We start from the raw sequence: 26,448 nt of genomic DNA on the forward strand, positions 1-26,448 counted from the left end.
ATAAGCTACTGCACTTTCTATAAAGTACCTAGAAGGGCCCTGCATTTGATTGAGTCACTTAAATACTGTTGTAATACAAATAAGCATTGAATAATTACTGGAAAACAATCTAATCCAAGCCATGGACTGGCCTTTGCTTTGAAATTCTGCTTTTCTGGGGGCTGGAGGGAAGGATTAAAAAACAGTATCAAGAACATGAAATTCCAGTAATTTTCTTTCAGAAAAGAGGCTGTATTTTAGAAATGAATGACATGAATCACATGGAGGTACTCCAGGAAGAGTATGCTCCTACACAATTACAGACTTTCCTCATGCGAGCAGATAAAATAAACCCCAAGCATGTTGTATTTGTTATTATAACTGTAATCATTACCCATAGTCACAGCTCCTGGAGTGCATTTGCTCAAGAGCTACAAGAACTTGGGTTCAGAAGAAGCTCTAGGAATACATCTGCAGAAGTTTCAGGCATCTTCCAGGCAGCCACGACTTCAAATTCAACAGCACAACACAAACTTCAACAGCTTCAAAATTTGAAAGGGACATGGCAAAGTAACACTGTATTACCATGAGAGGCAGCAACAATAAGCAGGAACAAGTAAATGCCAAAAGAGGTGGGAAAGTAAAAACCTGTACAACCAAGATTAAAACATCACTTTCTGCGGAAAGCAACTCAGAAAAATGGTCTTAGTCCATAGTGTCATTTTGCATGAACTACTTTAATATCACCATACAATGGTTTGGGCTGGAAGGGGCCTTAAAGCTCATCCAGTTCCAGCCCCGTGCTATGGGCAGGCACACCTTCCACTAGAGCAGGTTGCTTCAAGCCCCGTCCAGCCTAGCCTTCAACACTGCCAGGGATGGGGCAGCCACAGCTTCTCTGGGCAACCTGTGCCAGCGCCTCAGCACCCTCACAGGGAAGAACATCTTTCTAATATCTAATCTAAATCTCCCCTCTGCAGTTTAAAGCTATTATCCCTTGTCCTAGTATCTTCCTGTATTGATTTTTACTCATTTGCATATTAAACCCAAGAGAATTAATAGAAGATAAAACAGAGGCTGCTCCTCTCCTGTTGAGTGAAGCTAGGTAAACAATTATGGTTTACCAGGAGAGATTCACTCCCAAGCAAGTAACAGTGAAGATAATTTGCCTTGCAATTCTCCATACTAACTTGGACTAAACTGCCTTGCAACTCTCCACACTGGCATTAATCTTTGCACCATGGAGGGAGACAAAGAAGGAAGGAAGGGGTGGAGGAACTTCAAAGAACATCTAACTTCTCACCATATCTAAAACATATTACAGCACCTGAATAACTTTTAAACATGAAGATGTATGTTTGTATCAGATATTTACCATTGCTGTACAGTAAAGAGTAAGATCTTTCAAAAGAAATGAAAAGTCACCTTTAGAGGGTTGGTGGGGTTTTTGTCTGGGTATATATATAAGACTGCTAGATATCTACTTACGGCTGAGTGAGGTCACGAGTGATGAAGTCTGAACTCTTGAAGAGGAGGAAGATGTCACTGAGAGCTTTGCATTTCAAAGAACTGTTCATTGCTATCCAGTAGGCATCCTAAACAAAAAAGGAGATTATCCAAAACGCACGTTAACTAGCAGGAATGCAAGCTGCAGATCTATCTACATATTATACAGTATTTGAAATACAGACAGATTATTTATTTCATGTTGAGGAAAACTTCACTTGATGAAGTTTACATTACAAGACACAGAATAGTTATTGCTTTTCTTATAAATACTCCATTTGAAGCAGATCAAATTCACTGAAAAAAACCCAAGTTTTGCCTTCCTGTTCCAGTCACTTCCTTGGAATGCTTGACTGAACACAAGTTTCCCTTGAGAATACGATACAAACACATTTGGGTGCATCCATCCTAAAGGTATAGTTAAGAGTACCAAATATACCTAAAGGGAATCACAGAATGGTTTGGGTTGTAAAGGACCTTAAGATCATCTAGTTCAGCCCCCTGACACAGGCAGGGACACCACACACTAGACCATGCCACTCAAGGCTCTGTCCAACCTGGCCTTAATCACTGCCAGGGATGGAGCACTTACCATTTGTTTGGGCAACCTGTTCCAGTGTCTCACCACCCTCACTGTAAAGATCTGCTTCCTTATACCTAACCTGAACTTCCCCTGTTTTATTGCCTTTTTTTTTTTTTTTAAATGTGGTGGTTTTAATCTTTATCCCAGGCAAAGTTTCCAGCCAGTATCCTCAATGAGAAGAGTCTGACCATCTGTGACAAGGACACGGGGTTTTATGTAAGAAAGCAAGTCCTGTCTTGCATCAGCCTCACCAAACAGTGCACCATTTAGCTCTAATTCACCAGAACAATTTGCTTTATCATGCTTCACTGATATCTTGTCTATCACTTCTTCCTTCATCACTATACTCTTCTACTTTCCAGTGCATTAAGATAAAACAAATAATCAGAAAAAGCCTCATGATAACATCTGTTCCAAGTTTTGGGAATCAGCATTCTTACCCTTGGAGCACTCCAATTAAGTTTAGGAAAAACACTACCACCCAACGAACCTATTGCTTCTTCAACTTTAGCTGTGAACTCAGGAAATTCGGGTGCCTGTACAAAGAACAACAACAACAAAAATATCAGTTTCAATATACTTAATAGTGAAAAAAATCCAAATACCATTAGAAATACATACTATAGAAGGAATAAATGTGTCCAAAATAAGGAACCAAGAACCCCCTCAAAATAATGTATTTGTAGAAGTAAATCACTTAAGAATCAATTCTGACTCATTCAATCAGAGAAAACTGAAACTACGTCTCCAGTTCTCTCATTACTGGAAGGTTCCATGAACTTCAGGGAAAACCCAAAGCTTTGTAATATTCATCAGGAAAGCTGCAATAGCTGCAAATGTGCAAGTCAAACAGACCTTAAACACCTACCTGTTGGTTTATACCTTATCACTGTATACAAATAAGATCTAAGAAGATTTAAAAGCAAGAAAACTTTCAAAAATAGTTTGTTAGAATTAAGCATCTCTTTGACAGAATACTACAATATTTGCATTTTATATTTTTAAAGTATTAAAAGGTAGAAAGAGATAATTACTGTTTTGTAATAGTTCTTCAGTTGCATTTACAAGCACAGTAAGAGAACAGAAGTAAATAAATCAGTTTGAGTGACAGCTCCTCATTTAAGCTTTAGTTTTACAAAATAATATTAGCAATACTTTAATCAGCTCTCATACTAGGTCTTAAAGTAGCCCCTTAACAATATATTGCATCAAAACAGAGAACATGCGCAAAGGTACGGGTTGGATTAGAAAACCTTGTTTTGTAAAGACCATCATCAATATTGTAAATATAAGAGGAAAAAAGAAACTCCTCAGGATGCAGTAAACTCCACTCTGAATGTGGTGCAGTAGAAAAAAAACCCAGATTGCTGACCTTTAAAATAATACGAAAGGATTTCAGGTATATGTCAAGAGATTTTTCATGTAACAAGTATACAAGAACACTGCTTCTGGCTGAGTGTTCTGAAACTCAACTCAAAGATAACTTCTAGGCTAAAGCTAATTGATGTCTTTAAACCAAAGCAGCCCTCACAGCCTCACAAGTGACAAAAAAAGTTCATACATCTGGTATCTCCTTTCTGCAGGCCCCCCAGGTGCAGACACTTAAGAAAGCACTCTCGCATTTTAGCACAATGACCCAGACTGAACTTCAAACTGTCTGAACATTTCCTTGGTACATTACCTGGTCTCCACTGGGAAACTACACCTGAGAAACTGAAAAAGCACTTCTCTTATTTACTTTATTTTTAGAGCTTCAGTCAATTCTAGAAATTGTTCCTGCAACAAGTAAGACCCTTCATCCACTGCATTCTGATCCAATTGCCTCTTGTTTTGACCCAAGTCAGGAGTCACACTATATATGTAATAAGAGCAGATTCTAAACTTCCCCAGGGAAATGTTACATCATGTCATCATCATGTCATTTGATTAATACAAGTGAAGAAATATAAACAAGAGGACAGCTCCAAGGCTGCATAAACAGGATGGATTCTATCATTCCCTAAATTCTGAATGCCCAGCTTTGCAACCATCAATATTAATACGTGTTTTTTTAAACACAGGTTTTTTTATAATCCTATCCGCTAATTCTTCATCAAAACACACATGGGGAAACAAGTTCTACCTGGCAACTCAGGCAGGTCTTCAAATCAGAAGAATCACAACCACAGCCCACTGTATTGCTCCCTGAGCCAAGAAACCAATGCCAATATAACCTGGGATTTATCATCAGTAAGATATGAATGAATGACAGTGAATACAGAACAGCAGTTTCCAGCCTGTCCCACTCTTCTTTACACTTTATGTTCCCTATTGTCTCCTTGTTCAGCTTACATATCACTACTTCACAGAATCACAGACTGGTTTGGGCTAGAAGAGACCTAAAAACTCACCTGGTTCCAACCCCCTGCCATGGGGAGCGACACCTTCCACTAGAGCATAGAGATGAGGATGGATCAAGTAGATCACTGTGAGGGTGCTGAGGCCCTGGCACAGGTTGCCCAGAGAAGCTGCAGCTGCCCCATCCCCGGCAGTGTTGAAGGCCAAGTTGGAAGGGGCTTGGAGCAACCTGATCTAGTGCAAGGTGTCTCTGACCAGGGTAAGGGTTTGGAACTCGATGAGTTTAAGGCCTCTTCCAACCTAAACCATTCTATGATTCTACCATCAAAGAATCCTGGTTGGTATTCACCATGATCCTGATTCTAAGCCAGGCACAGTGAAAGGAAAGGAAAAAAAAATATAGAAAGAAGGAGAAAATAGTGGCACAGCACAGGTGTAAGAGCAGATTTGAAAATTGAGCTGCAGGGGCTTTATTTCTTCTGCATCCAGTCTGATTAAGTAATTGGGAGATATTCAAAGTGGTGAAAATGAAAGACAGCTATATTTAGAGCCAACTCCAGTTCATTTCCTATAGTCTAACAAGTGTGTGATTGTTGGGGATGAAGAAAAGCATTTTATTTTTAGTTAAACAAAATTAAGCCAGCAAAACTTTTTTGAAGTTACATACATCCACACTGCCATCTGTCTAGAATGGTCTGGAGAACATCAAATACAGCATCAGGTATCTCTAACTGGCAACAACTTTGTATCACAAGGTTGCAGAAAGGGTACTGCTGGCAAACCCACATGTTAGGGCCTTACCTTAAGTGTTGTAGTATTCTCATCATCTGACCACTGTTGAAAATAAGAACAAATCAAAGGTTACTTGTCTCCTGAGATGCTTTATCATTCATGAGAATATCAAAATTCATCTAGCTTCCTAAAAGCTAGATGTAGATCAAATCATTGCCCTGGAGCTCCAGCATCATAACATCACAATCCTCCAGTTATTACAGCTGTAAATGAAGACAGGAAAAATGCTGTATATTCATCAAAGTACTATTCTAAAGTATGGATAAGAGAAGACACCTGTGTATTTTAATTGTGATTTATATCACAAACTTCGACATTTCAGAACTCCACAGCTTTCCCTGCCTAAAGCCCGTCTCCAGCACTTCCATCCTTGGACAAATGACCCATTACTTTCAGTTGTATTTCTTTTTCATCCCATTTTGTACCTTCTGTCACCTTTTACTCATATTTTTCAGCATTTTTCTTCTGGAATACCCTTATGAGCTATTATTGCCACAGACACTTTGTCTCTTGAAATAACTCCTCCAAATGCTGTACTCCTATTTTTTCGGGGCATGAAATGGCATTAAGTTCAGTTCCAACATCCTTCAACATTATCTACTCACTATTACAAACACAATTATCAAGAAATAATAAAAAAGCAGTCTTCGTGAAAGAGCACATAAACGTTTTAAACCTTCCATGATAGCATAAATAATGTTTTTAAGTTTCTCAAGGCAACTACCACGATTATTCTTTCTGTGAAGCACTCTCCTCACCTATAAATTATGCAGAAAAGATTACACTTTCGTATTTTTTCTCAAGAGAGTTGGCATTATGTTGCATTTTATACCGACCTGTATTTCCTCTGCATCATCACTCCCCTCCTGAGCATGACTAGGTGGATCTTCTCTGAAACAAAAAATAAGCAGGGAAAAAAATATTAGGCACTGGAGTTTGACTTGACCGTATCATAGAACCATAGAACAGTTTGGGCTGGAAAGGACCTTAAGATCATCTAGTTCCTACTCACCTTGCCATGGGCAGAGATGCCTTGCACTAGACCAGGTCGCCCAAGGCTCTGTCCAGCCTGGCCTCGAACACTGACAGGGATGGAGCATTTACCACTTGGTTTGGGCAACCTGTTCCAGTGTCTCACCACCCTCACTGTAAAGAACTTCTTCCTTATATCTAACCTGAACTTCCCCAGATTTAAGTTAAAACCCACTTCCCCTTGTTCTATCACTACAGTCCCTGATGAAGAGTCCCTCTCCGACATCCTTGTAGGTCCCTGTCAGATACTGGAAGGCTGCTATGAGGCAGCATCTACCAGCTGCAGATCTCAAATGTTTTTGTAAGAAGAATAAGCCTCAAAGGCCCTGGCAGAGAAAAATCAGAGCAAGCCAGTACAGAGAACTGAAAACCAAGTACCCTGGCATTAGACTTGGGCCCTACCCAACAGACTTTGCTGCTTTCAAATTAGCAGATCACTTTCTGCTCTGAAAATGCCGCAACTGAAGCTTTTCAACTCCCTATGAATGATTCTTTTCAAACTTTACTGTACTCTGACAGAAGCAGAAATTAAACTTTCATTTAAATTCTGCTTTGCCTCCATACTCCTTTTCCAAGTAAAAAATCATTACATTTTAGTTTCAGATGTTGATCTGTGAATTTCTGGTTCTGAAAAGAAAACATCCTCCCACCCTACACGACAAAAAGATTCTAATAACATAGCTCTTAGCTTCTCCCTGAAAAGTTCCTTTTTCTACACAGATGGGATAGCTACAAAACAAGAAAGCACCTGACTGCAAATATTGCCTTGAAGTTTTAGGTGACATCTGAAGTTCTTTCATACAACTGAGTGTGAAGATGTTAAAGGAGAAGACCAAGCTTTTGAAGACTTATTCGGCAAGTCAGTATAGAAAACAGCTTAAGTTCAAATGTAGGTCTCAACTCTCCAACAAGCTAAGTCTCTGCACCCGCTTAATGTACTTCTATAGGGATTAAACTATCTATTCAGTTTTTGAGATCTAGAGTTCAGATACTTGTTCACTGAAGATTAAAAGAGATCATGGCCTTGAATGACCTATCACATTCACTTCTAGCTAATAAAGTTCAACTAAGAGAAAAACTGTTTCTAAAAGTGAATTTCAATTGGAAGCATGTTAAAAAGCATAATTTAAGTCAATTCTCCAGCTGTTCATTATTGGACTGAAGAGAGCCCAAAATGTTTGCATAACACAGCTGTAAAGTCAGTTGCAGCTTTTCTGAAGGTTTATTAAAAAATAAATAGCTGCTGCTAAAGAAGTTGCACAATTCCACAGAAGCAGGTGACAAAATTGCTTCTTATCCAAAATGGTTTAAAAACAATTTGTCCTGGGTTCAGCAGTAGCAGTCATTTTTCTCCTTCTTAGTAGCTGGTGCAGTGCTGTGGTTTTGACTTTCAGCCTGGGAACAACGCTGATAACACCGATGTTTTTAGTTGTTGCTAAATAATGATTACTCTAACCAAGAATCTTTTGAGTCTCATGCTCTGCCAGGGAACAGGGGAAGCCAGGAAGAAGCAGAGGCAGGACACCTGACCCAAACTAACCAAAGAGGTATTCCATACCACAACATGTCATGCCCAGTATATAAACTGGGGGCAGTTACCCGGAAGGGTTAGATCTCTGCTCAGGTCGGGCTGGGTATCAGTCGGCGGGTGGTGAGCGGTTGTATTCTCTTCCCTTGTTATTTCCCTTATCATTATTATTATTGGTGGTAGCAGTTGTGGTATGTGTTATACCTTAGTTACTGGACTGCTCTTATCTCAGCCTGTGGGGGTTACGTTCTTTTGATTCTCCTCCCCATCCCTCCGGAAGCTGGGGGAGGAAAATGGGGGCGAGTGAGTGAGGGGCTGCATGGTTCCGAGTTACAGGCTGGGCTTAAACCACGACACGGTTTTCTGGATTCCTTTTATTAGAAAAAAAAAATTAAAAAAAAATTATAAAAGACCTTTCATCTTTCCATGGTGTTTTAAAAGCTTCAGTTTCAAATAAATTGATTCCAGAGAAATTAGACATGGCTCCCTTACACTCACAGCCTAATTGGTTGCTCTGTGAGACGCAAACTACCAGTTAGGAAATGATGGAGTGTGGACTGTGTTCCGAGTCTGATCATTAGCAAGGTGTCACATGCAGTAATCATTGTACAAGGAAGCCATACAGTGAGATTATAAGCAGAAGACAAAGAACAAAGCCTGGGTTCTTACTAACTGTTTCAATATCTATCCACCTCATTCTTCTCCATTCAAAATCTTGGCATAGGAATACATACATACAGGACATTCAGCCTTGCCATATGCATGGATTATGTGTACACGAACAGTTATATGAACTCAGTAATTACTAGGATTCTATAGATAGCATCCAAAGTGACTTTGATAGGGTCGAGAGGTGGGCCAGTGCAAACCACATGAAGTTCAACAAGACCAAGTGCAAGGTCCTGCACCTGGGCTGGGGCAACCCCAAGCACAAAAACAGGCTGGGAGGAGAATGAATTGAGAGCAACCTGAGGAGAAGGACTTGGGGGTGCTGGCTGATGAGAAGCTTAGCATGACCAACAATGTGCACTTGCAGCCCAGAAACTAACAGTGTCCTGGGCTGCATCCCAAGAAGCATCTCCAGTAGGTCAAGGGAGGAGATTCTCCCCCACTACTCTGCTCTCATGACACACTTCCTGCAGTCCTGTGCCCAGCTCTGAGGTCCCCAGCAAGGACGTAGACCTGCTTGTGCAAGTCCAGAAGAGGCCACAAAGATGATCCAAGGGCTGGAGTACATCTGCTATGGAGACAGGCTGAGAGTTGGGCTTGTTCAGCCTGGAGAAGAGAAGGCTCCAAGGAACCCTAAAGGGTGCCTGCAACAAAACTGGAAAGGGACTTTTTACAAGCCATGTAAGGATAGGATAAGGGGGAATGGCTTCAAGCTGACAGAGGGGAGATTTAGATTAGATGTTAGGAAGAAATTCTTTACTATGAGGGTGGTGAAACACTGGATCAGGTTACCAAAAGTGGTGAATACTCCTGCTGCGGCAGTGTTCAAGGCCAGGTTGGACACAGGGGCTTGGAGCAACCTGGTCTAGTGGAAGGTGTCCCCGCCCATGGCAGGGGTTGGAGCTGGATGATCTTTAGGGCCCCTTCGAACCCAAACCATTCTACAAGTCTATGATATTGAGAATAAAACTCACTTTACTCCTGGATAAGGGGATAAAGTCACTTTACCCCTGGATAAGGCAGCAGGCACATGAGTGGTGTGGGAGATACCAAGCCTCTGAACTGAGTTAACCGTATTAGAGCAATAAAAGGCAAACCAGCAGACTAGACACCCAAGAGACTGGTAAACTCCACAAGGAAAGACAAGGGAAAAAAAGAAAGAACCACTTGATCTAGACTGAATGTATTACATGGATTTTAGGTTCTGCATTAGGTACCAGCAAGTCGTTTTACTGACAGCACCAGCTTGCTCACATGCTCATACAGCATGAGGTTTACTGCAGCCAGACTAGTCAAATTTTAATAAATCAAGATATGAGTAAACAAAATAGTGCTGTGTTGGAACAAGCCCAGAGGAGGCCACGAGGATGATCAGGGGACTGCAGCACCTCCCGTATGAAGACAGGCTGAGAAAGTTGGGGCTGTTCAGCCTGAAGAAGAGAAGGCTGCGTGGAGACCTCATAGCAGCCTTCCAGTACCTGAAGAGGGCCTATAGGGGTGCTGGGGAGGGTCTCTTCATCAGGGACTGTAGTGAAAGGACAAGGGGTGATGGGTTAAAACTTAAACAGGGGAAGTTTAGATTGGATATAAGGAGGAAATTCTTTCCTGTTAGGGTGGTGAGGCACTGGAATGGGTTGCCCAGGGAGGTTGTGAGTGCTCCATCCCTGGCGGTGTTCAAGGCCAGGTTGGATGAAGCCTTGGGTGGGATGGTTCAGTGTGAGGTGTCCCAGCCAATGGCAGGGGGGGTAGAACTGGATGATCTTGAGGTCCTTTCCAACCCTAACTATTCTATGATTCTATATCAAATAGTATTACTAGTTGGAGGGTAGGGGGAAAACACTCTTTACCTTCCAGAAACCACAAGTGTTCCATCATCCAGCAAATATTCTTTTACATTGTCTGGTAGGGGAAGTATCACACTAGAAGAAACATAAGAATTTCTTTAATAACTTATTATTAATATTATTTGCTAAAATAATCACAAGAGTTTAATATAAATAATACATTTTAGTACAACGCCTCTCAATAATGGTATGCTTTATTCTCTAACACTACAAAAAAAACATTTCTCTGTCTGCCCTCTCACTCCTTCCCACAAATCAATGCCCATTTTCCCTCCAGGAAAGCAGTGGAGAAAGAGGCAAAAATTTTAAATTAAATGCACAAAAGTGCCACGTTCCTTCAAAACTCTTAAGAAACTCCAAGAAAGAGTGTGTGTGGCCCATGAGAAGTGGACATCCTGCTCAATCTAAAGGTTTCCCTTCCAGATCCAAACCAAAATTGCATATACCACCTGAATGTTCCAAAAATGCAGAACTGCCAGTGCACTTATCAAATATACGCATGTGCTACACTCTACAAACCATAAAAGATTAAATGGTTTGATTACTAACAGCCTGTTGTCAGCACTTCTTGATCCAACAGGGCAATGATCTCAAGCTTGACTTCCCCGAGTTACTGGTAGTTCTCGTAACCATCTCCTAACCTGCAGCAACCCCTTAGAAACTGCAGAATTTTCTACAGCTTCCAGAAATACACGGAAACATGAAGTGAGTCACTTGGTTTAGGTGTGCTCAGCCTCAGTTTCTTTGAAGAACCAAGTGGGAACCCCAGCTCCTGGGACTCCAGCTGACAGCTCGACCAAGCCTTCCCCACCTCCCGCCCAGCTCTGCTCCACACAGGTCCCCCTCTAACTCACCCAATCCCACCACAACACACACTCATTTCCAACACAACCCAAGGCAGACCAGCCCCACACATCTCCCCACCTTCACCCCACACACTCCTCTCCCGGCCTAGGCCCGCACCGAGCCCAGCCCCACACTGCACCCCTCGCTTCGCTCACCTGCGGATGGTGACGGCCCGGAAGAGCGGGTACCACACAGAGAACTGGCAGTGCACCACCTGCTCCTTCTTCATCCTCGCCCTCAACCCGAACCCGCCCGGCTCGCCCTGACCCGCACCGCTTCTCGCCGCTGATCCCGGAAGCTCCCGATTCACCCGGAACCTCTCCCGCTGCTCCCGGCGCTACCCGAGCCGCCATCGCGGGTGCACAGGGCGCGGTCCCGCCTCAGGGGTGCCCACGGCTCGGCGGTGTCCGGCCGCCTCAGCGCCCTGGAGCCGCCGCCTCAGCGTAGACCGGAGCTGGCGCCGCCGCCGGTCGCGGCTCCCTCAGCAGCCGGGTCCCTGTCCCGGCCTCCTACGGGTGCGTGGCCCGAGCAGGGGGTTCCAGGGTGGCTTTAAGGGAGCGGCGGGTGTTTTTCCCGCTTTGTGTTTGCTTGCGTAAGGTTTTACCTCCCCGGCGTTATAACGGAGCTCTACAACGACGGAGCTGTTTTCCTCCCGCAGGGCTGCGGTTCGGTTTGTTACTGTTACGCCCTATCCTTGACAATGTTCGAGGCCAGGTTGGACGGAGCTTGAAGCAACCTGGTCTAGTGGAAGGTGTCCCTGCCCGTGGAACTGGATGAGCTTTAAGGTCCCTTCCAGCCCAAACCAGTCTATGGTTCTGGGGAGAGTCAAGTAATGACTGAACGATACGATCTTTTTAAGCTGTCGTCTCTTTGCGTGCGTGCCCCTGTGTGGAAGGCTGTGTCGTTTCCATGCTCTCACCTGTGCCATTTGAGGCTGCCTCCCCAAGCCCTCACGCATCAGTTGCCTGAAGGCTGGTAACAATATGGAGATTACTTTAATCCTCTTCTGTTTATGCAAGATGGTCTTTGTTGTTGTCTGTTCTGCAGGACAAGAACCAGTTGTTTTTCTCTATTGTGTTTGGTGCTGAGAGCATCATCCACACTGTTAAGTACCATGACAAAGGTGAAGCATTGTTTTCCCCACATTTTCCTCTCCTCTCCCATCAACTTCCACTAATTAGTTTCTTTTGTTGCTAAAGTCATATTGCTGAGCTCTGAGTGCACTGACTGTTGGTAACAAGTTTAAAGTGCCTTAGGAGGTTTTAATGATCTTTACCTTCAGCATATATATCTCAGCATATCGTTAGTTATATCGTGCATAAAGCTCTGCCAGTGTCTCTTTCTGCACGTTCTGTATAAGAAATACTGTATTTTGTTTTGTCTTGAGCTTGCCTTAGGGCACCATTGGTGAGTTTATGTTAAACCTGGTTGCTGTAAACTGGGTTGTGGAGTTCGGATCAGACAATAGTTTTTGAAAAGCGATTTATAAAAGCTGATCCCTCTGTCATGATTTGGATAGAGTTTAAGGTAAAGCTTTGGTAGCTTGGCTACACTGTAAGATGATTCACAGGCTGCAAGTTGGTTTAAGATTATAATTCCTGGGAAGGGTAATTTGGAAGCTGTAGAATGGTGGGATCTTTCATTGAAAGGAAACCACTCAGTAAAGTAAAAAGCCATGGGAATAAAGTTATACTTCGAGTAAATGGTATGCCCTTTTCTGGTCTGAGTTTGACCCTCACATGAAAGAAATGGAACCAGTAGCCCTGATTTGCCAGCAAAAGAACCTTCCTGCCTGAGGGCTGCAAGACGGGGGTCTATTGTGAAACCTACCACAGGGCTTTAGAAACCTTACACTGTAGTGTTAAGTTGAATTTTCAGTTGCAGCTAATTTTTGTTTAGGCACAAAAAGTGTTGCCACCTTTGACAGTATAACTAATGTGAGGTATTGGAATTGCAGCCTTCATTTAACTAAATGGTTTTTCAGCTTTGTAACAGCAGAAATTCTCACTTCTATTCAGTCTACTGAATTTGGGAAAAATTCCTTTTTTGGTGGAACTTTTAAAATGTCACTCATACATAGAGTTACTGCACCCACTTGTGGAGGAAATCAAAACTACAGGGGCTGCAGGAGGTGAGTTCCTCTCTGTTTTAATTTTAGTGATAATTCAAATCACTGTAGCTCTGTAATTTTTTGTTCTTTCCAGTCAGAAGCCAGCCTTGAATCTGTCCACTGCAGAAGAGAGCAAAGCTGTGTTAAAAACAACTTCTGACATGAGATGAGGTCCTAGTATGGTTTTGTAACTGATATAGGTAAGTATTAATGCTGGTCTACAAACCATTACTATAGCAGCTTGTGAGGTTTAGGGTACAACTGGCGTTAATCCACATTTCAGGAAGATGCACTGATACTTCCAAACTTGTGTAGAAGGATTAGTATGATCATTGGAGCAGGATTTCCTGTGAGGGAAGACTAAAAGATTTATTCAGCCTGATCAGAAAAAGGAGTTTAACAAAGATATGTTTTGCTGTCTACTCTCTTGATATGTTTATACTGTCAATTAAAAAGGAAACAAACTTTCCAAACAGGAGGTGAATTTGCTGTAGGTAGCTGTGTGAGGGGGTTCTGGTTTTAAAGCTGTATACTTCAGGCATCACATAGAGCCTCCTTTGACTGTTTCCTCTGGATGACCAGGAATCTCTTGGAACTGCTATGCTGGGCTGGACTTCTTTTGCATAGGTTTTATGGAAAGCTTGATCTTATATTTGAGAGTCACAGCAAGGGACCGTGGCCATTGTCCAGCTACAGCTCTTAAATCCTGAGTGAAGGGAGTTGGAGACTTTGCTGGCTCAAAAACAAACTGGCAATGGCTAACCGAACTAACATGGGATAGAAATAGAATTATAAGTGGGGTTCTAGAACAGTTTTTCATACAAATAGTAGTAAGGTAGGTAGTAAATCTACATAGCTGTAAAATGGAGCTTCATTGTTTTAAGAAAGGATTCTAAAACATATTTTTGAAAGAACAGAATTGGGTTTAATAGGTCAGGGTTTCTTTTCAGGAATTATGTTACATGAAAACAACCTGAATATTTGACCACTATGACCTGCTTTATCCAACAAGACTGTCCTAAGACTTAAGAAAGAGCCTGCCCTGTGGATGTGCTGAGGAAATGGCATTAAAACATTAAACATTAGTTTTAATCCTGCTGATAGCCAGGAATATTTTGTAGGACCTATTCTCTTTAACTACTTTGTGGGATTAAAAGCAAATCTAATATGTAAGAAAGCTGATTGTTGCTGCATGCTCTTAAGTGTTTCACAAATGTGGAGTAGATATTATCAGAAAAGGATAAAGAAGAAGTAAGAGATGAAAGTGCTGTAATTAGGTATGACAGATGTGGTTACTTGCTTCTGGTGTTGTTCATTGCTAGAGACCCCAATGTGAAGTCATCAGAAAGATTCCTGTTGACTTTATGGCAACTTTACGCCCATCAGTGCTAAAAATGATAGATATCTTTTAAGATTAGCCCATCTCTCCTGGTGTTTAAACTGGTTTACTTCTTTGTACTGTATTTTTACTGAAGATCCATGCTGATTTTCAGGACTTCAGTATTACAACTTCATGTCGGAGTTTAGCTTCCTTGGAATAAGGAGCTTCTGTGCTGAAAGTGCCCCATAGCTCTGCAGTGAGACAGGGGCTAATGGTGAATCTCTAATGCATATATTTTATTGCTTACTGGTGTGGCTTTCAACTACAACTGGATTGAAAGAAGGAGTGGACAATCTTACCTTCCTGCAGAGCGTTAAGATGCAGGCTGAGGCATGCAGCTGCAGGTGCTGAGCATTGCTTGGGCATGTGGTCAGTTGCCTTTTACGTGGTATTAGCCACATCATTCCCGGTAAGCACGACTGACGTGCTGTGGTCACACTGACTCCATGTGCCTCCTAGGCTTGCAACAGAGGTGACTTTTTGACCTTGTTTTTTGGGGAAGGATTGAGTCATTTACGTGTTTGTGATGCATGGAAGGTGGAGGTAGGCTCTAGTTTTGATTCTTTCTCAACAGCGGACACTTTTTACCACCAAAATCTGGGTTTTTACCAACTTTGACAGTAGAGTGCGTAGGCCTGTTGTGGCAATGCTGTGTTGACAGAGCATTTCAAACACATCAGGTGAAACAATTTGTTTCCATCAGGATGGATCAATTTTGCCTCTGTGTGTGTCTGACCTTTGAGTAGTTAAGCAGGGTGTCTTCAGCCAGCATAGCTGATTGGCAGCTGATTGGACTATCACAACTATGTAAGTCAGGAATCTGACCCAAACTTCTACTTATTCTTTGATTTATTTGACTCTGAAACCATCAGGTGGAGCTGAAAACTGAACTGACTTGTCATCACACACCCCTAACTTTCTCCAGCAAGTTTTATTTGTTAATTTAGAATGCAGAACCTTTTAACTTTTCTCTGAAAGCAAATATTGACTTTGTTTCGTAGTAACCTGGACTTTGATCAGGAGGAGAGAACCTGACATTCCTGAAAATGGCAGCTGAGAAGTCCACAGAAGTTCGAAAAGCTGCTAGACAATTCGTCCTTAAAGAAGAGGTACAACACTTGGCTTTGACACGTTTTGTTGTTAAATAACAATGAGTTGAGACCAATCCGAGTTTTGTGAGTGCAGAGTAAGCAATGCTGTAGATGCTGTGTGTTTGTAAGAATTTGTTCAATAGACAAAACACTTCTTCCTGATGGGCAGAGAGTTTCAAAAAGGCGGCATTTCTCTTTGTTGAAATAATCATAACAGTTATCAACAGGGAGAGAGGAATCTACAGTGTTGTATTATTTTAAGCTGCTGGGGGGGGGGGGGGGTGGGTGGGATGCAGGCTTTTTTTTTTCTTCTGTTGTCTGTCCAGGCTGTTTGCACAGTTCAGTAGTAATGCTGATACCTCTCAGACTGTACAGTCAGTGGATCATGATGCTCAGCCTTGGTTTCTGTTCCTTCAAGATGAAGAATCACTAAGATTGCCTTAACATTGAGGATTATACCTTCTTTGATGCTTTCTGAAAGGGTATGAATTTAGATGATTGCTGTTCTAAAGACATTAGTAAGGAGGTAGTAAGAGTTTTAAAGTAATATTCTGTGCACATCTTCACAGTCTCAGAAGATACAAAGTCCTAAGAAAGGAATTTGGAAGTAATTCTGGGTGTTTTGTTTATCAGGAGCACCCTCACTTAAACTGCCTCTATTTGTTTCTCTTCTGAGTAAATTCTTAGAAGTTAACCCTTGGTGTTAAAATGGCAACAGCATCACGCTGTTGCTGTAACACAAATGTAGTTTCTTTTATCCAGTGTTCCATCCTTGGAATGAACACACAGGCTTGTAATTTCTCTAGGTTTCAAGATAAAAAAATTCAGACTTGTGTTGTTGAGATATATTTATGGCTCTTCCCCTGGGGTGGTTGTGTAAGATGAATATTTCTCAAGCATAAGGGCTCTAATTTTTTTAAGCATTTGGGGTTTTCTATTAAGACCTGTGTTTTTGCAGGCAGCATTTTAATTTTATCCTTTTTTTTTTTTTTTTTTTCATAATACCTCTTAGTTCCTCTCCTTTGGAATGTTGCACTCCCTGGTGTCATTGGAAGTTTGGAATTAGCCTTTACTATTTTAAATTATTTCATTTTTTCAGTCATCCTGTAGGATTAATACAGGAAAGGACTGTGCCTCTGCCAGTGGCCTTTATATTACAAGTGGTTCTGTAACTCTTCAGTAGATACGTGGTCTGATGTTGGAGAATCTTCTTACAGCAAAGTGGTGCTGATTTTGTTTTATTGTTCCTGTTTCTGGGAGGTCTATTACAGGCCAAAAGCTGTACTTAAGAATACCTGATTAAAACCAGGATGTTTAGTTTGATGTTGTTTCTTTTGTACACATAAAATCTACTCTTTATTTTTCTTCTGTCTTTTTGGAGTGTGGACAGGTCTCATTGCTTACAGACCAGGGATTTCTTTTTCCTCTGAAGATTCCTGGGGACAATGATGTCGTTCTGATTTCAGCCATTTTCCCTTTTCTGCTTAGCAATAACTTGGAGGGGGGGAGAATGATACTCCAGTTCTATTGAACACTGCAGCGATATGGGACCACCTGTAATCTGTCTTTTTGTGTTCTCTGCAATGTTTTGTGTTAATGAATGTCTTTAAACATTTAGCTGTGTTTCTTTCACTGAAGTATATTCCTCTCCTTGGATAACCAACGGAACACAATCTTCTATTCCTCTTTTGGATCTTCCTGTACTCTAGTTCTGCAGTGATTTAAGAGTGAATACAAAGCTATTTAAAATACACCTAAATGCTTCCAAACTGAATTACTTCTTGTCTCTGTAATGAGCAGAATATACTTAATCTCCTTTCTTGCTGTTTTTGTGACCACAAATCCGTTAGAAAGCCTTTTGAGAACACATAGCTCTCCTTTTCCAATTCCTGTTACGTAGAAATATTATACTGTCGTGGTTTAAACAAAGTCAGCCATAAATCACGCAGTCGCTCTCTCACTCCTCCCCTTCTTGCCCTCCCCCTACACCCGGAGGAACGGAGAGGAGAATTGAAAAGAATGCAACTCCCGTGGGTTGAGATAAGAACAGTTTAGTAACTAAGGTATAACACAAACCACTGCTGCTACCACCAATAATAATAATGCTAAAGGAAATAACAAGTGAAGAGAATACAACACTTCACCACCAGCCGACCGATAACTCGCCCCACCCCACCCAACTGAGCACCGACTGATACCTCGTCCAACCCTGCAGTCACCAGCCCTTCCGGAGAACTCAGTTACATCCTGGGCATGACATGCTGCGGTATGGAATACTTCTTTGGTTAGTTTGGGTCAGGTGTCCTGTCTCTGCTTCCTCCCGGCTTTCCCTCCTCCGGCAGAGCATGAGGGTCAGAAAGTCTTTGGTCAGACTAAAACATTTGTGTTATCAGCTCTGTTCCCAGGCTGGAAGTCAAAAACACAGCGCTGCACCAGCTACTAAGAAGGAGAAAAATGACTGCTACTGCTGAACCCAGGACATATACTTTCCAAAATAAATACAAAACTCCTACATGTAAAGTGCGTATAGCAGGTTTACAACCATGGGAGTGCTACTGTTATTTCAATTGCCTGTCATATAGTTCTTCGGAAGAACACATTGCATGAGTTCGTCCAGCTCACTTAGGATTTCCTTAATACCTGAATCGCGTCAGATTTGCCTCCTGCCCCCAACTGGTGCTGTACTGTGCTTGTGTACCCTAAATAGAGCTGCATCATAGACTACATTTTGTTTCTCTACACTCTTTTTTTTAGTTGGTGAATCTCTAACTTCAAAGTTCAAGATCTGCGTGGCTGCACAAGCCCTATTTGCTCCTGTCCTGCACTAGAGCATTTCAGTCTGCCAGCCATGTGAATGACCTCTCAGACTTCATTCTTTGCTACAATTTTATGTTGTGTTTTTTTCCCCACACATCCGTATTTCATAGAATCATAGAACAGTTTGGGCTGGAAGGAGTCTTAAAGCTCATCCAGTTCCACTCCCCTGCCACAGGCAGGGACACCTTCCACTAGAGCAGGTTGCACCAAGCTGCATCCAACCTGGCCTTGAACACTGCCAGGGATGAAGCAGCCACAGCTTCTCTGGGCACCCTGTGCCAGTGTCTCACCACCTTCACAGTAAGGAATTTCTTCCTAGTATCTAATCTAAATCCCCCTTCTTTCAATTTAAAGCCATTCCCACTTGTCCCATCACTACATGCCCTTGTAAAAAGTCCCTCTCCAGCTTTCTAGGAGGTACTGACGTACTAAAGTACTGAACTTTAGGCACTGAAAGCTGCTCTAAGGTCTTCCCATAGGCTTCTCTTCTACAGGCTGAACTGGCCCAGCTCTCTCAGCCTGGCTTCAGAGCAGAGCTGCTCCAACCCTCTGATCATCTTCATGGCCTCCTCTGGACTTGCTCCAACAGGTCCATGTCCTTGTTATGTTGGGGGCCTCAGAGCTGAACACAGGACTGCATGGGGGGTCTCACAAGAGCAAAGCAGAGCAGGAGAATCACCTCCCTCAACCTAGTGGTCAGGTTCTTTTTGATGAAGCCCAGGATACAGCTGACTTTCTGGGTTGCAAGAGCACACTGCTGGCTCGTGTTTTGCTTCTTGTCAACCAGCACCTCCAAGTTCTTCTCCTCAGGGCTGCTCTCAATCTATTCTCTCAGCCTATATTTGTGCTTGGGATTGCCTTGACGCAGGTCAGGACTTTGCGCTTGCCCTTGCTGAACTTCATGAGGCTTCCACTTGCTTACCCTTGTTCTGTTGCTATAAGTAGCGTGTCTCATTAGAAAATAGGAAGTGCTTTGCCCATCTTCCTGATTACTTCTGGTTTCTGTGGTCAGACCTATTGCCAACTTGATACAAAATTCTACAGACAGTCCTGTCTGCCCATACCTTCACCAAAGCTTAAAATACAAGTTACATTAAAGTAAGTAAATTGCTGGGCTAATACCCAGGGAAAATAAACTCAGCTCAGAAAAGACACTTTGTAATAACATCAATGCCAAGCGCTCAGTCAGCAGCTCAGAGTCCTAAAAGGGCAGGTGTGCATCACTGCATACAGAGAACAGCAGTTCCACAAGGCCATGGTCTGAGATCACAGCAAGAAGAGTTTCAGAACAATTTGGTTTTCAGTCTTGCATGCTCAGGTATAGACCATGCTCTCTGGTAAGTAGGCACTCATGATCACCAGCAGAGCAAAAGTCTGTGCAGACCAGTCACCCTTTTTCAGCTGAAACATGACCTGTGCAGAGGCTTCCTAAAAAGCTGAGGACTTTCCAGTACATAAAATCCCAGTGAATTCATTGAAACTTGCTTATAAAGTCATGTTAAGAGAAGTTACTGGGCTTATTTTCTGTTCCTCGTCAAGAACTTGGAGTAAATGTGTTTTTCTGGGTTAGCTACAGGAATGTTGTTGCATGTTCCAGCAAGTATTCCACTGCTGAGATTTTTGTCTTCAAGCGAATGCAAAAATAGTGGTGGTGTTTCTCCCCATAGTTCCCAAGTTGGGATTAATCTTATAACATATTTAATCAAATAAAATTCTGTATTTCAGGTAATTGCAGAAAGGAAATGGTTGAAACTAGAAGAAACAACTTACACTGATCCCTTTGGTAAAACCAGGTAACTGCTTCACTGGCATCTCAGACTTCTGTACTGTTCCCAGTCAGCATAGCCCCAGGCTAGTGAACAGGAGCATTCCAAACCTGTTACTCCACACAAGATGAGAGTTATTCATTCGCCAGTTACCTTATAGTTTGTACTGTTCAGAGAAAAATAAACTCTTACTCTAGCAGATATCCTGGCATGTGGCATTGAACTGGGCTCCTAAATCCTTCTGGGCACACTGGACCCTGGTTTACTTGGCATTTCCAGTGCCTTGCAACTGTGCAGAAGCTAGTTGCAGCAACACAACTAGACTAATGACCAGAGTCTGTCACATGGGTTTTCTGGTTCTTCACTGAGGCCTCCCTTTTGCCTCCTCATGGTGCTGGATCTTGTGTACTACTGACAAATGCCTGTCCTCTCATATATTATCACACCTATTCAGTCCTTTTGTGTGCCTTAGTTCTGTGTATTTTTCTAGATGTGGCAATGTGGCTTTACTTTCCTTTCCTCAATATGTTAGATTCTCTGCTGCTGTCTTTCTCCAGTGCCTCCCAATTCATCCTTTAAAAAAATAGCCAAGATCAGAGTGTTTGTGAAAGAACTTATATTGCTGGTGGATTTTGGGGTTTTACTTATCCTATTGCTTATTTTGAGAGGGAAGCTTTGGTCTTTTGTACCTGTATGCTCTTCATGTGCTCAAGTAACTGAGCTGAGAGCTCACAGTAACTTACACTATAAAACTTATGCAAAAGCAGGATAAAAGATCGATGCACGAGGTCCTGTTACAAAACTGTCTTTCAAAATCTGACAAGTGTTATGTATGAACTGCTTTATTTTTGCGCTTTTCCAGGATCACTTATACAAGACTTGCTTGGTTTTTGACAATCACTCATGTCCTTCCCTTATTTTTAGTGATCTTAAACAGTCATTAATTGTTTTCTCTCTCCCTCTTTAAATAGGCTGAACAAAATTATGCTACAGACATTTTAAAGTGCCAGTATATGACAGAGCCTGCCTAAGCCCAACTGGTTTCTTATAGGCCCTCGCTGTGTGATGGTGTATTTTGCTTTTAAATGAAAGTATCAAGGGTAGAAGATGACTGACACATTCATTTGTTCTTTCCTCTGTGTTAAACAGAACATGGGAAACTGTAAAGCGTACTGGCAACAAAAAGGGGATCTCAGCTGATGGTAAGACATCATTGGTGCTTGGTTTTGTTTGCATTTTTTCCTGTTAAACAGCTGACAAACTCATAGACCTTAGAGAAGCTTCCAGTACTTAAAGGGGCTGACAAGAAAGCTGCAAAGGGGCTTTTTACAAGGGTATGCAGGAACAAGACAAGGGGAAATGGCTTTAAACTGAAAACGGGGCAGATTTAGAGTATGTGTAAGGAGGAAACTCTTCTATGTGAGGGTGCTGAGGCGCTGGCACAGGTTGCCCAGAGAAGCTGTGGCTGCCCCATCCCTGGCAGTGTTCAAGGCCATAGCAGGGGGTTGAAACTGGATGAGCTTTAAAGTCCCTTCCAACCCAAACCAGTCTGGGATTCAGTGAATGAATGGAAGATGGGGAACAGATAGGTCAGCAATGTTTGCTATACCCTTGAGCTAATTAAATACAGGCTTCAGTGTGGAAGACCCAGAACCTTACTGGTAGGAGTATTTTTCCAAGATCATTTTATTCACTTCAGAACAGTGGAGCAATTTCAAAGATGTCCTGGGTGCCCTGGTAGAGAGTAGCTCACACATTGGTGAGTTGGGTCTGCTGTGAGGGGCTTGGGATACAGTTCTCTTCCGGAGGTGATTTAGCCATGAAGGGAGTGTATAGGGGAGTTCCACACATTGGCTCCCAAACAGTCTGCAGTCAAGAGAGCCTAGGTACTGGTGGGCTGAGGCTCAGTCTTGCTCGGTACATGTGCCTCTTGTTTGCTCTTTCAAAATCCCATTTTGGGCTTTTGTCTCTCACCATGCCTAACAGAATGAGGTTAAATTCATAGCTCAGGATTCTGGAGCAGGCATCTAAACGATTAATGCTCAGAGTAACAGTGCTTGTATTCCTTTCCAGATCTAGCACCAAGTACCTTCTACTATACTCTGATTGTATGTACTTGTGTCTTCCGTGACTGTAGGTGTCGCAGTGATAGCGGTACTACAGAGAACTCTCCACTACGACTGCATTGTCCTTGTGAAACAGTTCAGGCCCCCAATTAATGGCTATTGCTTGGAATTCCCTGCAGGTAAGTGGCTGAAGCATTAAGATGGGTCACAGAAAGCTGACAGTTAAGTGTGTTTAGATGTGCTGGGAGTGTCAATCTCAAGCAGCTCTAACGAGAAAACCATGGTGAGCTCTGTAGCTCAGTGTGCTGTTCCCAAACAGGAATATTTGGCGATGAAGGATACAAAATGGGCTCATTTTAGCAGATTGGAGACATTTTTCACAGCAGTCTGGTAGTAGAATATTGCATTTCCCTCCACTCCTTAAGAGTCAAAGCATTTGGCTTCTTTCCCTTATGAGGATATTAATGCTGTTTCCTGGGAAGGTAGCAGATAATCAGCCTGGGAAGGCTTCTGTAGACAATCATATGAAGACATGGACAGCAGCCTGATGAGTCCAGGAACTGGAATCCTGCCTAATGCTTCAGTTTTATCCCTGTGTAAAAGTAGTGTAGTGAGGATGTTTCACCTCTTCCATAAGGCTGGATTCAATCTGGGATGGGTGTTATGATCAAATGTCTGTTTTTAATTGTTCCTGTGTATTATTTATCCCACAGGCCTCATTGAGGAAAATGAGACTGCAGAAAGCGCTGCATTGCGAGAGCTGGAGGAAGAAACAGGGTACAAGGGGGAGGTCATTGAATGTACTCCAGGTCTTTGCTTTGTCTTTTATTTCCCACCCAAAGCTAATTCTGCCTTTGACAGGTACCGTAAATGTCTGAAATGCTCTAAAAGGAAAAGAGCTGTGCAGGAAAGTCTACACAGATGAGCATGAAGCAGTATCCCATGGCTGGTCATTGCTGAGTCACTAGCTGAACTGAAGTGACGGTTTGATGTCTTTAGGGGAAAACTTTGCTCTTAATTAAGATGCTTGACACAAAACCCAGTTGTTCAAGCTGTGATTTGGCATTTTAGTATAAAGGCCTAAATTGCTGGACTTAATGTGAACAGCTTTTGTGAACTTAGGTATTGAAAAATAGCTACGTGATGCAGCCTGAGTGGGGGTTGCCTCATGCCACTGTGTGGAGGTGACAGCACTCAGGTTCTACAGCCAGAAAGGAGAGAATAATTGGAGTAAATCCAGAGAACCTTTGGAACATGATTGTTGCCAGTGCAGAGCAAAATGAAGACAAAATGAGCATCACAAATTAAACTTGAAAAGCTAGAAAGGTGAGGCAACTTCCCTAGGATTACAAGTAAATGTCATTATAGTTGAGACTTGGCTCTTGATTACCAGGTACAACACGATGGGGACTGATATTGAGACAGGTGGTGGCAAAATCAGACTTGACTGAGGAAGTCTACAAAGGAATTGTAGTTTACAGTTTAATCTGCAGTCTGTGGGATGCAAAGTAAACCTAGCTGTGGAAAACAAGTCTTACAAGGGATCTGTTAAAGTACTGAGAGGCACAGACACATTGCTTTTAAGAGCCTGTGAAGACAAACTGTTCACAACCTTTCCAGCCTGAACGTATGCCAAATACGTGTTCTCCTCTTGTATGGATGCATTTCTGTGAAAGCTTTTGGTAAACTGTCAAGGTGCCTGACTTGTGCTTTTGACAACTTAAATTCTGCCTGTGCTTGTTGGCAGCTCTCTGCTTGGACCCAGGCTTGTCAAACAGCACCACACACATTGTGAGTGTCACCATTAACGGGGATGAGGCTAAGAACACAAGACCTAAGCAAAAACTGGGTGAGTTTTGTACTGTTTGTTTGAAAATTCAGAGAGGGTAACAAAAGAATGGGTTTAAAAAAACTGACCCTACCACTGTAGGGACATCTCTTCTGTCCCAGCTGATGTAGGTGCTGGGCATCCTTCAAATCATACCCTGCAGTCTGGATATGCAGAGCTGTGTTTCTTTGCTAAATTCCCTGGGAAGACCTCAATGTTCAGTGTCAGGTGTTGGCAAATCCAGAAGGAGAAATCTGGGTGCCACACTTTAGTGAGAGCCATAAGCCCTTGTGAACCCTGACATTCCTATTAGTTGTGGCTTGACCTTGGAAATCACTACAGTGTCACTCACAGTCAGCTATCAGAATGCTTTTTAGTTGGAAGCTCTGTGTATGTCAAACCCCTTAACTTACTCCTTTTTATCACTTTCCTTGCAGATGATGGAGGTATGTTGGGTAACTGCTCTCACTGACAGCAAGGTCAAGAGTGAGCTACGTATGGCAAGTTTTACTGAGAACATGTCAGTTAAAACTGGTTCTTATTTGGGCTTTATTATCTCCTGGCCCTAATCAAACATGCATGAGACTGACTTTGGCCTAAACGTGGAACATTATTGCATCAGTTCTCTCAAGCATTGCACCTATAGCACCAGTATCTCAGGACATAGAAATGACTAAATCCACAGTAGGTGTAGATGAAGCCCCAAAGACAATGAATTCAGGTGCACAGGGGAGGTGTAAGTCAACGCATATTCATCAAGAGCAAACTCTTTGTGCTGTTTTAGTCTTCAAATGCCCTATAATCCATTGCTGTACCTGTGTAAACCAAACGAGTCCATTTCAGTGTATTTTTCATTTCTAGAAGGGAGAAGGTCTCCCTTTGGAAGGGTTCTGACCCACCATGGCTGTCAGCTGCACTGTTTTTCCCAGTTTCTTTCTGTCAGACCTGTTTTTTAATGACCCCAGTCCCAGACTTCCCCCATTGAATTGGCCTTTTGGCGATACGTGTGCAGGCTCAACAGCTTTTGGATGGCGATGAGCATTAAGTCAGTTGGTTTTCCCCTTTTAAACTGTAAGAAACAGGACACTGAGGTAACTTCCTTTACTGTTTGCAAATTTAAAGGCGTGTAACACTTTTTTGTTCTCTCCTAGAATTTGTGGAAGTTATTTCACTTCCAAAGAACGACCTACTGCAAAGAATTGATGGTAAGAGCTTGCTGACATGTTGAATGCACATTGAGAAAGCCTTAGCTTCCCTCCTCATGGCCTTTCTCATCCGAGAAACCTCTGTTGTAAAAAGCCATGAGAGACTCAGCAAGGGAAGAGTTAGTGACAGCATCAAGTGCTGGCATGAAGAGTTAATGTCTGGAACGTTGCACAGCTTTGTTGTAGTGCAGGACTTGCGTTTGTGTAGAGGAGGAGTTTAAACAATCTCATAATTGTATTTTTCTTTCTTTCCAGAGCTGGTGGCAGAAGAACACTTGGCAGTCGATGCCAGAGTTTACACCTATGCACTGGCCCTCAAGCGTGCGGCAGAAAAACCGCTCCAGGTCCCTTTTATGAAGTGAGAAATGTAGTTGGAAACCGCCCCGTTCAGATGGCTTGGAAGGTTTAACTTTCCTTGTAATAGAGGTCCTTTGCTTTACTTGTAGAGCAAAAGTATTTGTAGGAATGACCCTGGTATTTTTATCTGGAATTATGTAACTAACAAAAAGTGTCCCTTTAACTGCTCAGGCTGTCAGGCCTTGACTGAATAATGGTAATAAAAGTGCTGTTTAATTTTCAGAGCAGCTCATCCCTTACTGTGTTTGTCAGTGCAGTGTAAGGAAGATGCTCAAGTGACTGTGGTTGGTGTTGTAAAGCCTGTTATCTCAAGGTGGGTGCAGGAACAGTGTCCGTCTTCCTCATCTCTCATCCACACACACCAGTAGCATCAGCAAAACAGCCTTTGGTGATTCCTCCATGACAGGAGCAGCAGCATGGGGACACAGGGACACACTCTGGCTGCTGTGTTTGAAACTGCCTTTTATGCTTTAGACCTGAGGGGGTTGCTTCCTTATCCCAGGTGTAACTAAACTATCCAGAAAGAGAAAATTGGTTGGTTTAGCTACAGAAATCACAGCTGTGGCACCAACACAACATCCCAGTGTCCATGACCCAGCCAGGGGATTCTGTTTGAGGCATGGACTTATGTGCCTGGCACCTCTATGTGCCACACACACGTGTCCCCAGGCTGCCCATTCCCTCACTCCCATTACTTGTGGGTGAATCTTG

General features: G+C 42.6%; 2 protein-coding genes and 1 long non-coding RNA gene across 3 annotated transcripts in view; 2 read left to right on the forward strand and 1 right to left on the reverse strand.

The window, feature by feature from the left end:
* CDC123 (cell division cycle 123) overlaps positions 1-11,612 on the reverse strand; it is a 39,463-nt gene extending 27,851 nt beyond the window's left edge. Inside the window, exons 1-6 of the mRNA XM_065668017.1 lie at positions 11,272-11,612; positions 10,274-10,345; positions 6,034-6,088; positions 5,207-5,239; positions 2,509-2,604; positions 1,468-1,574 (exon numbers count right to left, since the gene is read on the reverse strand). Coding sequence (XP_065524089.1) covers positions 1,468-1,574; positions 2,509-2,604; positions 5,207-5,239; positions 6,034-6,088; positions 10,274-10,345; positions 11,272-11,345 — 437 coding nt within the window. The 5' untranslated portion in view covers positions 11,346-11,612. The remainder of the gene's footprint in view (positions 1-1,467; positions 1,575-2,508; positions 2,605-5,206; positions 5,240-6,033; positions 6,089-10,273; positions 10,346-11,271) is intronic.
* On the forward strand, positions 11,455-25,959 carry NUDT5 (nudix hydrolase 5). The gene is made up of 11 exons (XM_065668029.1): positions 11,455-11,631; positions 13,321-13,426; positions 15,609-15,716; positions 20,241-20,308; positions 21,431-21,483; positions 22,419-22,526; positions 23,061-23,156; positions 24,095-24,196; positions 24,613-24,621; positions 25,327-25,380; positions 25,636-25,959. The coding sequence occupies exons 3-11, from the start codon at positions 15,654-15,656 to the stop codon at positions 25,740-25,742; spliced, it is 660 nt and encodes a 219-aa protein (XP_065524101.1). The 5' UTR covers positions 11,455-11,631; positions 13,321-13,426; positions 15,609-15,653; the 3' UTR covers positions 25,743-25,959.
* On the forward strand, positions 15,723-18,424 carry LOC136008572 (uncharacterized). Its single transcript, XR_010610146.1, has 2 exons — positions 15,723-16,180; positions 16,711-18,424. It is a non-coding gene; the product is annotated as an uncharacterized LOC136008572 (long non-coding RNA).
* Positions 25,960-26,448: the final 489 nt, after the last annotated feature.

This window comes from Lathamus discolor, chromosome 1 (assembly GCF_037157495.1).
Source record: "Lathamus discolor isolate bLatDis1 chromosome 1, bLatDis1.hap1, whole genome shotgun sequence".
NCBI lineage: Eukaryota > Metazoa > Chordata > Aves > Psittaciformes > Psittacidae > Lathamus > Lathamus discolor.